The sequence below is a fragment of the Xiphias gladius genome, chromosome 3 (assembly GCF_016859285.1).
Source record: "Xiphias gladius isolate SHS-SW01 ecotype Sanya breed wild chromosome 3, ASM1685928v1, whole genome shotgun sequence".
Classification (NCBI taxonomy): domain Eukaryota; kingdom Metazoa; phylum Chordata; class Actinopteri; order Istiophoriformes; family Xiphiidae; genus Xiphias; species Xiphias gladius.
This window is the reverse complement of record NC_053402.1, coordinates 397792-412227: the sequence shown is the minus strand read 5'-3', so window position 1 is coordinate 412227 and position 14436 is coordinate 397792. Positions and strand designations below refer to the sequence as shown.

Below are 14436 nucleotides of genomic sequence, written 5' to 3'. Positions count from 1 at the left end.
TGCACTTAGCCGGGGACACCCGACAGCATCCCTCCATCCCTCCTAACCTATCCCTCCCTCTCTCTCTCTCTTTCAGCCTCTCTCACCCCGTCATATGCTAGAGCTCTAGGGGGTCTCATCTAGTCAGGGAGCAGGGGGGAGGAGGGAGGCTGTCCGCGGCCGCCGTAGACGCACCCTCCGCCTTGTGAGGCTGGGCTGAAGCACCGGTGTGTCGGAGGATGCTGCGGGAGTAGAGCAGCTCAGAGCGGAAGATGGGGAAGGACCAGGAACTGCTGCAGGCGGTGAAGACCGAGGACCTGCTCACCGTGCAGAAGCTGCTGCAAAGGCCTCGGCCCGGGAAAGCAAGTAAGATATTCCACTCTGTTGTGTTCCCCCGCAAAGGTGATAACACAAAACCTACCCCGGAGGGTTGTGTGAGACCAGCAGATAGAGGGCTGTTTCTCACATACTATTGCTGGCCGATGCTACTGTGGGGCCTCCTATGAGGATTCCTACGTATGTGTGTGAGTGTATGTGTGTAGACGTGTGTGTGGCCGAGAGAGCTAAATGTAGAGAGGAAGGCGGAGAGCGAGGAGGGGGTGTATGCATCAGGGTGTATCAGTGTGACTGGAGAGTGGCAGCCCATCTTGAGACCCCTGTCTGAGAGCACTGCAGCAGAAAGAGAGGGATGTGGTCTGTGTGACCCCGTCTCTCACGTGAGAGACGATGCCAGTGGCCTTGCCATCGTTAAGGTTCGACATCGGCTTCCACGACAACACATCCACACACAGGGATATGCATACATGGGTGGTGAGGAGTAAAACCTCTGTTCGGTTCTATTCTGTACCGCTCCTCCCTGCTCTTCTAACTGTTTATTTTCTGCAGGCGATGTTGCTCTACAACATCCAACAGTGTTTCGCTCCCACAGCCCACTCTAATGTGTGGGCATTGCCGAGTGAAGCCAGAGAGCTGCACATAGATCATTCTGTAGAGGCTGCGAGCCGCCACACTGATGTGCAACTGGCTGATACCTCTATCAACAGACAGGGAGGAATTAGAATTTCTGCAGATATGATTAAAAATATCAAAGCGTAGACAAACTGAGTAAATCGGTTGAAAGATGCAGTTTAAAAGAAAGCCATTTTGACAGGCTAGATTATCTCCTGACTTGGTCTTACTTGGCTGCCCTCACTGTCCCGCTGCTAAAATTGTTCCAGTTAGACAGGTGTGCAGCACCTGACCCGGTGCTCTCACTGCAAAGGCTCCAAACAGCAGGTGGGTCTCATCCGAATAAGGGGAGCCGGTGTTGATGACAAATAATGGTCCAGAATTGTGGCTTTCTGGCATCTGATGACTTCAGCTGATGAGTTCAGCTTTAATTGCCGACACGAAGCCTTTAAATTCCCCTTTTCTGAGCTACCCCACAAACCCACACAGGTGTTTCCAATTATTCTGGCTAGATTGGCCCTTTTTATTGAATCCTTCACGCAGCCATAAAAGATTCAATGCAGGTTCAATTCTGGTGACCTGGTCTAGCCGAGATACTCGGTCCTTCTCCTGTGATTTTTATTTTTCCTGAATAGGATTGAGGCTGGAAACATAACTGCGGAAATCCCAGGAGTAGAAGGAATAAATCATCTCAGATCAGCAGAAAAAAATGTTCTCATGAGACAAACAGACCTATACTCAAACTGCTACTCCTGGTATCTGTATTTAAGTTTGGGATGCTATCATTCTTGCTTTCTTCAATACCTTTCTGGGTTAAATTGCTTATTGAATCTGACATAATTTTCCGAAGGGAGAAAATATTTAGTACATTTATTTCCATGTACTTTAATTCAGGTGTACAGAAAACAGCATTTAGATTAGGACCTGGTTTGTTCTAAGCGAACTTGTGCACTGCAGTGCCACAGATGGCAAAGCTCACGCTGCAGGACTCAGTGAAGTTCAGCACATGGCGCCGGAATAGTTTTTTAGGAATAAGCGGGGCGCACTGTATGCTGGTAGGTGCTGAAACCGACTGTGCAGGGAACAGCGGCATAGAGCACATAAAGGAAACCCCTTGGATTAAAGACATTATGCAGACTGTCTGCCGCAAAATATGGGCATCTCGTTTTAAAAACAGGGTTGGTAGGGTCCAGCACATATAGGTAGTGCCTGAAAATAGTCTCTGTGGAACGGAGTGGAGTACATTATCTACAAGAGCACATCACAAAACAGCCTTTAGGCCACAGTGAAGTGCACTTCAGCTGGAAGCCCCTCTCAGACTCCTGTTTAGTACATCAAATACAGAGGACAGGTGAGCCCTCAAACTAATTTTTATAGGCACCAGCCGGTGGCTTGCGGCACGTACAGTTGGGCTCCAAAGTAGAGCTAATCCTCCGTGGATTGCATTGCATACGGATAGCAGCTACAGCATGTTAAAGCAGATTCGTCGGGTGAGAGAGGCAGTAGCTTGACAATACATGCGGCTTATTAGCACAAAGAAGGTGCCCTCTGTTTCTTATAATCTGTGCTCTAATGGTTGAATGCAGTAGTGCAGCTGAAGCGAGCGAATCCCTGCAGGAATCATTCATATTTTATAATCATAATTACAGGCAGTCTAGTCAAAACTAAACCTCTGCTGTCTATAGCAGGGAAGCCTCTAATATAATATTATATAATATAGTGTAACACACCTGCAGCACAGTTACCTTTGTGAAGAGGTGTTGATTCTTCTCCATGGCAAATTTTGCAACCGCTTTGGTGTCGCTACAATGCACAGGTATATCTCGTGACCCTTTGGACGGGACCTTCCAACCGGGCTGGTAACCGCTGGACTAAGCTACCAATATATAAAGTAGTTAAATCTCGACCAGAACAAGCAGAAAGAGCACTTTTAGTGCTTTTTCGACTTTACCTGTAATGCAGTATTTTACACTGTGGTATTGATACTTTTACTTAAGTCGAGGGTCTGAATACGTCTTCCGTCACTGCGTAACGGTCAGATAATATCTCTCTAATTGGGGTGATAACTAGCACTGAGGTCTTGTCCTCGGTATTTTCTCTGGGAATTGGGACTGTTCAGCAACCTTGTGGGAGTTGACAGTCTACAGTTGAAAACTTGAATGTGGTGGGTTTTTTGTAGGCTCTGTTATAGACTTAGTACAAGGAAAGGAGTAAATAATGGGTTCAGACTTTCCCCAATGGAATTCTGTACATGTTCCGAAATAAAACAGGAATACTTTGTTGCATGTGTCCATAATTTCCAGATGGTGACCTAAGAAGTTTGGTCAGTTGAGTTTATAAGCAGTTGTTGATTTCCAGAGTAATGTCCTAATAAAACTTCCATGAAATACAGTTAAACAGCTAACCGAATAAATAAAACATAAATTAAAAGAGAAATTAGAGACCCGAGGTGAGGTTTGAGTGGACAACATGTGAAAAGTTGTGGATTTCAGCTATAACATTGCAGGCTTTACCAAACGTGTCATTACTTGCAGTGTGACCGTATTCCATTTTCAGGTCTTCCTGCTGCTTTGTCCACTCCCCTCGTTCTGTTTTGAGCATTGTGCAGGCAGACACGTTGGATCATCGGTCATTCATTTTTGCAGAAATGACACAGACCACCATCGTGCCTCAGTAAACACTTGATCTCCCGACATCATTGTCATTTCATTGTCTGACTGGAACATTTGATGTACACTTATGCCTGATAGAAAGCACCCTTCGGCATAGCTGAAGGTGCTGAAACACAGCATCAAGGTTGATGTTTGCTCAGCCCTGTTGTAGTGTCCCTCTCCCCGTCGGTCTGCTGCAAAGGCCGGTCTTTCCAACATTACACTGGAGTTTATTGTTTGTCCGACTGACAGCTAGCGCTACCACAGAAACTGCTTTGTGCAACACAAACTGCTTGATATGTTTTATGAAATGCAAAATAAACAGAGTTTTCTCAGAGTGTTTTGGGGGATTGGCTGCGAAGTGTCTGCGGGACGCTGATTACATGAGGCGGACTGTGGGCGGCCCTTTCAGACAAAACAAAAAAAAGCTAAACAAACAGGGTAGAAGGAGCAAGCAGTAATGACAGAGAGGAGCTTCGAAACCAAGACAAACAGCAGCAGAGTCTAACGTTAGGCTGATGTTAACACAGACCTGTTTGTCATCTAGCATTAAACACAAAGCTCGCAGGACAGCTGTGTGTGAGTGTGTGTGTTTGTGCAGTTAGCAAAGAAATGTGTGTGTGTGGTGGTAATGGGTGGACATGTGGTTGAATTGTGTGTTCACAGATGCGAATATGTGTGTGAAGGAGAAGGTAAGATTGGGTTTGGTATGTGTGTGTGAGTGTGTGTGTTTAATGGGTCTGGCAAAGGCTCTGCCCTGCTGCAACTCATTTACTCCTCCTAAGGCCAGACACACAGTCTGCACATATTCACCTGCATCACACACACACAAACAGAACTACACACAGAACCACACGCTCATGCAGACACATCTGGAGAGCCATCGTCAGTTTGCTGTCACTCGACTCGCCTTCTGCACATGGCACCAGACGAGGTCTTAGCAGTGTGTGTGTGTGTGAGTGTGAGTGTGAGCGTGAGTGTGTGTGTGTGTGTGTGTGTGTGTGTGTTTGTGTACACGTAGCAGACCTTGAGTGTGACCTGAGGTCTGTGTTTGTTAATGGACTGTTTCAGTGTTTGTGTGTCAGGGCGGGTGGTGTAATCTGTATTGATGGTTGTTTATTGTGTCATTAAAGGGTGTGTGTGTGTGTGTGTGTGTGTCTGTGTGTTTGTGTGTGTGTGTGTGTGAGTCTGTGTCTGTTGGAATGACTCAACCTCTGGCACTCTACCCCCTTTCCCCTCCTGCCTTGAGAAACTTGCTTACATCGCTACACGGCACTATCTGTCTCCGTCCTTTTCTGTCGTTGGAGCCAGAAGGGATGCTAATGCTCACAGACCATTCTAGATCCCCCCCCCCCATCTTTGTGTGTTGAGGGCAGAGCAGAGGAGTAGAGCAGATGATTGCATCCACACCAGTGCACATTCACAAAGGAGCAGGCAGGCAGGCAGAGAGGAAGCTTCACATGCTGTCAGCCAGAGTCTTCATACTGGTCAGCTGTGCTCTGTCTGCAACTAAATGCTTCAGTCAAAGAAAAACATTGTGTGTAGAAGCTTGATTTTGCATTTTTTTTGGCTGCTACACTCCTATTATACAGCACAGTGCATAATAATTAAAGTACATTGGATTATAGAAGCCGTAGTGGCCAGGACTGCAGTGCTGTTCTAAATTGAATCTGCCACAGCAAACCAAACAAAAAAGTCATGTTTCTCCAGCTTCTTCATGTTTTAGCTTCAGTGAAAGGGTTACATGTTTCCCTGTACATTCAGAAACTTTGAACCGCCGCTGTGTTTTGAACACCAAATAGATCAATGTTAAAAAACACAAGTGGTGGTTAAAACCAGTTTGTTTAATTTCCTTGTTGCAAGAAGTATTCAGATCCTTCAGTACTGCACATCTATAAAGTTGGGGGACTTGCAAATGGATGAAATCGAAGCATCAAATGCCAAGATATCTTGAGCTTTAGTCCTTAGTGTGAGCCAAGCTTAAGAAGTGCTACTCTCACTGAACCATCCGTACCTTAAAATGCCCTCATCTTTCAAACTCCACACCCCCAGTTCATAATGCAGGTTTGCCAACTCATTACAACCCTGATGACATCATCTGGGACATCATCCTCTGCAGGTCAGGTACAGCGAGTTTTCAGAGCCTTTTTGTTAAAGACAGTCACCTGATGTGGCCTAAAACAACGCAAGGAGAGCGGTGAGATTCAGTCTAAGTGAAGTTTAGTGACAGAAATCCGAAACAATGACCTGGAAGACACTAAAATGCTTCTAGAGCTGAAAGGACCCGCGGAGTCAGATGATCCTTTTCATCTCTACGAGAGACCCCTTTCACATGAGACACAGTCATTAAATCCACTGTTATCGTAGAAGTATCGATTAAAGCTGCTTTAAGCAAAGGTAACAAAAGCACAATGAAAAAAAACGCTACATTACAAGTAAAAGTGCTGCATTTAAATTGTTGCTCAAGTAAAATTAAGGAAGTATTGTAGGCAAAATTTATTCTAAGCACCAAAAGTGAAAGTACTCAGTATGCAGGCAGAACGCCCCTTTACAGTGTTGTATTATTACCTATAATGGCAGTGGATTGTTATTGCTGATGCATGAACATATACACAGCATTTTAATATTGTAGCTAAAGAATGTGAAGCTTTTTTGAACTACATTATATACTCTCGGTTTTAATCTATAACATTGTGTCATACTTTCGAAGATAATTCTAAGCTCAGACTGTACGTGTTAGTAAAAAAGCTAAGTAACTAGCAACTAACGAAAGCTGTCAGGCTCATGTAATAGAGTAACAAGTACATGTTTTCCCTCTGAAATGTAGTGAAGTAGAAGAACAAAGTAGTATCACATGGAATTACTCAAGTAAAGTAGGTACCTTAACACTGTACTTAAATGAGCAGACTACTTTGCTAAGTGATATAATAATGATGCGATGCACTGTGATTCAAAGCTGGTTGAATGCCATAGATTCACTTGTGTTTCAGTTTCAGCGTAGCTCAGATTATCAGTATTGGGCAGTCATTTTTAATTGAACATGAATTAAGAGGTGTCGTAACACAAAGACTAGCACCTTTCTCCAAAATGGTCCATTTTTGACCAACTTTTTGGTTGAGAAGAAGTTGTAAACGACATGATGAAAGTGTGTCCCTCATATCATCAGAGTGCCTTGACAAGGTGATTGTTATGTCATAACTGAACGTTTTTATTGCATACATACATATATGGACAGATGTATAAAGGCAAAAAGGTGCGGCAGTATTATAGGTTCTGAGTTTTATCTTGAAAACTGAATTACAAATGATAATATTGAGAGAGTGGAGGATTGGCCAGCTGAGTTCACTACATCTTCCTCCAAAACATCATCAGTCACTTCTCCTGCTGCTGCTGGCTGCCTCCATGATTGAATTACAGAACAGATGTGGGAGAGGGAGAGGGGATGGATTTTTTTCTTTGAGGAAAACAGGGAATGGCGAGAGGAGTTGGGCAGGAAAAGAAAGGAAAAGTGTGAAGGGTATTTGTAGTCAGAAGAGGAGGGAAAGATGTTTTTTGACGAGGGACTGGAACAGATGGAGGAGGGGTGATGAAAGGCTGAAAATGACGAAAGAGAGAACGAGGGAACGAGGTGATGAAACGGAGGGATAGCTGAACAACTCCACCTCACTTTTATTCTGATTGTCAACTGCTGCGCACACATCAGGCTTCTCCCTCTCTCTCTCATACACACGCACACTGACTCTCCTGCACGATGCGCTGCACCAAAAATAACATCCACATAGTTTAATGGGTCAGTGGCAAGTTCAGGGAGAAGAAGGGAGCACGGGGGAGATAAGGAGATGGGAGGAAGCAAACGCTTGGATATGGAAGAAGGAAAAGGAAGGAAAAGGAAGAGAAGAAAGGAAACAACAAGAAAGTAAAGTAAATACAAGGAAAGGTAAGTACAAAGAAAGACATTAAAGTGAAGGACAGAAAATAAGAAGAAAGGGAAGGACAAACAAGCAAAAGAGTGTACAGATGACTTTCCTTCCCTGACAGTCCCCCAGCAAGGAAAGGAAAGAATGGGAAAGGTTAGGGAAGGGAAGCAGAGAAAGGAAAAGGAAAGGATGAAGAAAAGTGATTTGCAGAAGAGAGAGAAAGCACAGCAAAGGAAAAGAAACGAAATGCAGATGGGGGGTAGAGGTGGTAATAAGGAGAGAAGACCAGCCCGAAGGTGGGGCCGAAATAAAAAAGGACAAGTGCTCTATCATCCGTGAAGTGTGATATGACAGGTAATGGTACACCTGTTCTATTCTATTCTATTGTAGCTACAGTGCAGATTAACAGGATGAGATGGGAAGGGGACTAAGTGGTTTAATCTGGATCTAAAGACCACCCACAAAATGAGAAGGGCAGCGGGGTGGAACCACCCCTGCTCAATCAGCACCGATTATAGAGGTGGCATTACCCACCTACTGCACTGGCTTATACACACACACACACACACACACACACAAATTTCTCCCCACCATCATAGGACTGGCACAGAGAGGTACAGGCTGTTGGAATTTAAATTAATGATGTGTGTGTGTTTGTTATAATTGTTCAAGTTGAAGTTAAGCATTGTAGACAGAGGACAAAAGTTTTCACACTCTCTCTCTCTGTCTATATCTCTCTCTCTCGCTGTCTCTCTCTCTCACACACACACACTCAATCACACATACTGTATACAGTGCTACATACATAGAGCATGCTGGCAAAATTCTCTGCAAACATTAGAGTTGAATCTCAAAGGTATGAGAAAGAGAAAAGAAAAAAACAACAGAGATCTGAGCCATTTGTCATTTGAGAATTTTTATACAACTAATACAGTAGCTGTATGTGTGAGTTAGCCTGCAACATCCCGTAATTCATAACCCTGAGTTTATTCCTGCTGCCTCAAATTAATGTTTGAGCAGCTAATAACGGCAGGAAATTGTGCATTTTTCAGACTCAGCTCCTAAACTTAAACTAACACGGTCTGGACAAGGTTTTACTGTATCCTCCGTGAGAATCCTTTAAAAACGTTCTGCTCTACGCCGACAGTGAATACATTTAGCATCGCCTTGGGACTTTCTGAATGGGTGCTGGGGCTCTTGCTATGCGAGAGGCCACTAAAAAAAGGGCTGTGACGGAATTTTTACGGGTGTGGGCTCACGGCCTGGCCAAAAGAGCCGTACACTGACACACCCTTAGGACTTTGATATGTGGGAGAATATTTGGCGGGTTAACGTTGCTGTGCAATCTACGCTACTTTAGTGCTTTGTTTTTAAAGAAAGATTAAAACATGTCTTCTGCTACAGTACAGTACAGAGAGTAGTCTAAACTGATCCCTAACTTCTACAAATTTCTGCCCAGCACCAGTGGGTGGATAATCGACTCTTCTCATCTCTAGCAGATGGCCGCTGATTTTTCCGGCTTAAATCAGTTGTAGCTAGCTAAATAAATAAGCTGCTGTTAACTCCTTAAGTTTAAAACGTGGACTTTTTTCATGTTTCCTGCTGTCTTGTTTTAAATTAGGAAGCCTGTAAAAATGAAAAAGGTATTAAGTATGCATTTCATGGTCACGTACATGATATCGTGCTAGAAGACTGAGGCTTAAACTGAATGTCCCGGAAAAAAAGTTAGCATCGTCACCAGTGGATGACCCATGTAGAGGAAAGGTAAATAAAGAAACTGCTTTGTTTTTGTATTGCAGTTTAGAGCTAGTTGGGCCAAGTATCATGTATGATGAGGAAAATTTTTAGATCAGACTTTTACTTGATTCTAAAAAAACTTGATTTGGCTTTTAAGCTACTTGACCATATTTGCAAACTGTATCTTTTCATTTTTAAAGTCCCCCTCCTCTCGAAAAGTTCATTTTGCTTATTGTTCCTTCCTGTGGACGTTTGACCTTGATGGTGTATGTGCAGAGTTTGACACCAGGAGGCTGTTCTCACAATATTCTGCTGAAGGCGGAAAGTTTCTCTCTTTCTCCTCATCTTCAGTCTCAGTTTAGGATGCGTATAAACATCATGGTCACAAATCCAGTTAAGGTACGAAAGATGTGGCTGCACGGCTGGGCCACTTCTGGGCCAGCCGTGGCCCCGTGTGCAGCCTACACAGTGTGATGTGGAAACTTGAAGCATATAATGCACTTTGATCATTATTGTCCATCTTGTGTCTCATATTAAACTTCTGAAACAAAAAACATTTGTATATTCTTTAATTCTGGATTTTTCAGTGAGGGAGGAGTAAATCTATTTTGAAGAATTAGAAACTAGGTAATATATATCAGTCCCAAATGATCATGGAGGGAATCTTTAACATTTCAGGAGTAAAGACTGTCAGGGTGAGAGCTAACCAGTGTGTTTTGCCAATACGTAGCTAACGCTACTTTGGCTAACGGTGGTGTTGCTAGAGTGTAAACTCTGCAGCTCTAACTACGAGCAGGACAGAGTTGCTGGTGTTACCTAGACTGTGATAGCATCCTGGACCGTCTCACTGTACAGCGGACGTACTAGTTGGTTGTAGAAGACCTGCTGTCGTCATTGAAGGTAACACTCGGCTACTGTAGGTAGTAAGCTAGTTTTCAGGACTTGATTGTAATGATGCTAATCATTTTAGCTTACATTTGAGCCGGTAAACACACTGTTTAATCCATTCCTTACACTTTTCTTCTTGTGGTTTTGGAGAGACTGAAAAAAAAGCCATTAGCCTCCACATTCTTTAAATTCCAAATATCGGTTTCAGGCTGTTTCCCCCAAACAGTGATTGTGACAGATGCATCTGTGAAATGATTATCCTAGACATGGGCTGTGTGGTCCCACCTCTGTGGCTCCAGCTCTATAAAAGCTAGCGATCCATTAATACTTCTGTATGCACTAACGTCACCATCTGGTGTAACAAAATATCAGCACAACCGCATCTTTCATATCGCATGTGTGTGCATCCTCATACAGGAGGAAGCGATCACAGACCAGAAAGGACTGGCCAACAGCACAGATGTTGAGTCCGGCCTAGCGTGTATGTGTGTGTGTGTGCGTGTGTCCGTCCCCATACATAGGCTAGTGATCCAGCGGCTGAACAGATGTTTGATCCTGGATCGTTGCCCACACAGTTGCAGATTTACAAAAGGTTCCATATAATGTATCTGACCTCCTAACATGCTATTACAGTTTGAACTAAATGTGTGTGTGTGTGTGTGTGTGTGTGTGTGTGATATTGTGTGTGTACAAAGGTTCACATGTACGTGCAAATTCATCCAAACCCAGCTTTGACTCTACCTACTTTCTGAAGGTCATGAAATACTATTCTGACCCAGATCCGTTCCCCTTTTTCCTCTATTTTGTCCCTTTAACTGCCGTTAACTCCCGGTCTCTCTCTGCCTGATCCGGCTGGATGCTTTTCCATCTCATAAAAGTCAGCAGTGTGAATATTTGCCTTCCTCAGTCCCTTTTAAAAGAGGAGCCCCAGCACCTGAGTCATGCACCGATAATGACTGTAGAACTCAGCTGTGCTGCATAAGCGCTGCAGGACCTCACTGACGAGTCCTCTTCGGGGTGGAGCACCATTGCAGCAGCCTGGCGGCAGGTGTGTCAGCTACAGCAGTTGCTGCTGCGGAGAAGTTCTATGGTGAACACGACTACTGAAAAAAAATGCAGTTTCATTCATTAAAGTGTTTTTTTCTTTTTTTCTGACACAGACCTGATTAATTTAAATGTAGACATATTGTAATGGACGCTGGTCAGTGCTTTACTGTTGCCGGGAAAGCAGCTCCACAGGGTTGAGAAAGGAACAAAAATTCCAAACATTGGTAGCATTATTGTATAGTATGAAATGTGCTTTGTTATTGTGCCACTTCTACTTTTTCTGAGAAACATGAAACCGTGGGAAGGTGACTTTATTTGTATGAATCTCCAGTGTTTACAATGTACTATGAATTATTTAAACTGGAGCATCAGATCCTTCCTAACACCGTGTTTTAGCAGTAGCACGTGGTGTAATGTACCGTTCATGTTAAGGTCGTGTTATCACAACCTTAACCACTACCAATGGACGCTCATGAGAGGGTACATGAGCGTCCATTGGTAGTGAATAAGTGTAATGTTGAAAGCAGGATATGAAGCTGTTGACTCAGGCCTGGACTTCAGCTAACTCAGAAATATTTCAGCCGTTCCTTGTGTTGTCTCTTTGGCTGTGAGGAAGCCTCTCCTGCTGATCTGGAGGCAGATATCTGGGTCACATTTTTTTTCCAGCAAGGTCGAACTCTTCTAAAATATGCATATAGACTGATGGTTAGAGATGATGAACTTGTGACTGAAAGACTTGCAGACCATCTGAACCCAATCCTTGGAGCAGCTGGGAAAACTTGAGCATATTGAGTGAGTGTGAAGCCGCCAGTCTCCCGTTCTTCATGAAAGAACAAAGAGATGAAAGAAAGACAGACAGAATGGAAAAAGTAACAAATCAAACTACAAGGAGGATAAAATAGTGCAGAGAGAATGGAAAGTTGTATGCAGAGTGAATCTTGCCCTTGGTGTTTTTAGTGTGTCACACTCAACTGAAGCATCTCTGTTCGCTTGCTAAATCACCACCGACCTCATGCTAACACATGTGATCCATTGCGCGCGCACACACACACACACACACACACACACACACACACACACACACACACACACACACACACACACACAGTGATTAATAACTCTGTACTTATTTCAGTCTCATCATCTATCATTCAATCTATCATCTATCTATCTATCTATCTATCTATCTATCTAATAGTCTATCATCTATCTATCTATCATATATCTGTCTATCTCTATCTATTTATCTATCTGTCTATCAATCTATCGTCTATTTATCAATCTATCTATCTCTCTATCTATTTATCTATCTTTCTATCTATCTCTCTCTATCTATCTGTCTATCAATCTATCATCACTCTATTTATCTATCTATCTATCTCTCTATCTATCATCTATCTATCTATGCACCTACCCTGCTACATTTCACATGCAGTGCTAAAAACCACCATAAGGTTCACATTTGTGGTTTTGAGTGAAATGTATTTAACACTCATAGTTGGGGTTATGACCAAATACCTATAAATTAATGTTAGCATGCTAACACGCTAAACTATGATGGTGAACCTGCTCAACATCAGCATGTTAGCACCGTGGTCGCGGTGAGCGTGTTAGCATGCTGATGTTAGCGTTTAGCTGAAAGCACCACTGTGGCCAGGTGCAGCTTCACAGAGCTGCTAGCATGGCTAGAGACTCTTAGTCTTGTTTAAATTCACACTTGAATTGATTACATTTAAGTTAAGTAAGCACTGAATACATCAAGCCACATGAATTTAGTGGAGTAGAGTGTCATGATTGTAAAACAAGAGAATGTATGGATTGTGTATTGGATGTCTGATTAATGCTGCAAGGTTATGGCAGGTTGAAAGTACAAGAGAGCAGGTTAAGTAAAAAAACATTTTTGTATCCTACATGATGAATAGGAATCTACACACTCTGCCGAAACATTGATTGTAACAGTGAAAAACCAAGGCTGGGGTTATATTCTTCCCTGTGCTGAGCTCTGGTGAGCCATGTTTAAGCAAAGACAGGCCAAAATGACAAATACTACGTGAAAAAGCGCACGTTGTCACATATGTTCCGGGGACTGGTAACATTTGCATTTGTTAGTGTGGTTGCACACATCATAAATTCCCAGAGTGTCTGTGGTCTGCACTGCCTGCATCCACCTTTTTTCTCTGTACATCTCTTTCTGTTTCTTCTGCCCCCACCTCCCCACCCGCTGTTCGTCTCTGGCTGCCCAATGAATCAGTCTGGCTGGCAGTGTGTGGCTGTCACAGAGCCGGTGAGGGTGATTAGTCATGTCGAACTGGGCCAGGATCTGGACGTCTCGCGGTGACAACAGGAAAGAAGGGATTCTGGAAGATTCCACCAAAGCAATAGCTGCCTCCTTCTCTTTTTTTACTTTTTCTTTTTGCATTGTATTTCAGTGAAAAGACAGCATGGGAGAGAGGGAGGAGGGGATGTTGAAAAAGCACACATGCGGAACAGGTCCCAGACCAGATTCTGGTCATAGCACACCTTTTATCCAGATGGCTCATCTGGATAAAAGGTGCCTCTCTTTCTGCCCGGGGAAAGAGCATGTGTTTGTGGGTTAAGGGTGCATGTGACTGCAGCTTAGTGTGTCTAATGGTTGGTTCCTGGACTGCGAATAACAGAATAACAGAATAACAGGATGGATGCAAATGTATTTTTTTGTGCATTTGTCCATACAACTCCTTCATAATACATTCATATGAACATCCGCATACGTGTGTTTCTAGCCACGCTAGCGGCACGGCTTTAGGGATTGCATCTGACAGTCGGTCAGTCCACCACTCGGTCCACCACTATCATACGGATTGAGACATTCGTGGTCTCCAGAGGACTTTGGTGATTCCCTGACTTTTTCTCTAGTGCCACCATGACGTCAGCATTTGTGGTTCAGAGTGAAATATCTTGAGAACCATTGGAAGGAGAGCCATGAAATTTGCTGCAGACATTCAAGGTCTCTTGAGGATAAATTATAATGATTTTGGTGATTTGTTTCTTGCAGACCAGCAGGTCAGAATTTTCTCTTAGTCAGTAAAATATCTCAATAAATAGTAGATGGACTGACAACAGATTTTGTACCGACATTCATAGTGCCCAGAGGATGTAGTCCAATGACTCTGGTGATCCCTCGACTGTCCCTGAGTACTGGTGGGATTACCAAGAGGTTTAAGATTTTTATTCATCCAAAACTCCAGGTTTATGATCAAACGTGCAAAAGTGATGACATTCACATCAGC

The 14436-nt window shown here is 43.5% G+C and overlaps 1 protein-coding gene across 3 annotated transcripts in view; it reads left to right on the top strand.

The window, feature by feature from the left end:
- Positions 1 to 251: 251 nt before the first annotated feature.
- caskin1 (CASK interacting protein 1) overlaps positions 252 to 14436 on the top strand; it is a 111450-nt gene continuing 97265 nt past the window's right edge. For all 3 annotated transcript variants that reach the window (XM_040124129.1, XM_040124128.1, XM_040124127.1), the window contains exon 1: positions 252 to 345. In XM_040124129.1, coding sequence (XP_039980063.1) covers positions 252 to 345 — 94 coding nt within the window. The remainder of the gene's footprint in view (positions 346 to 14436) is intronic.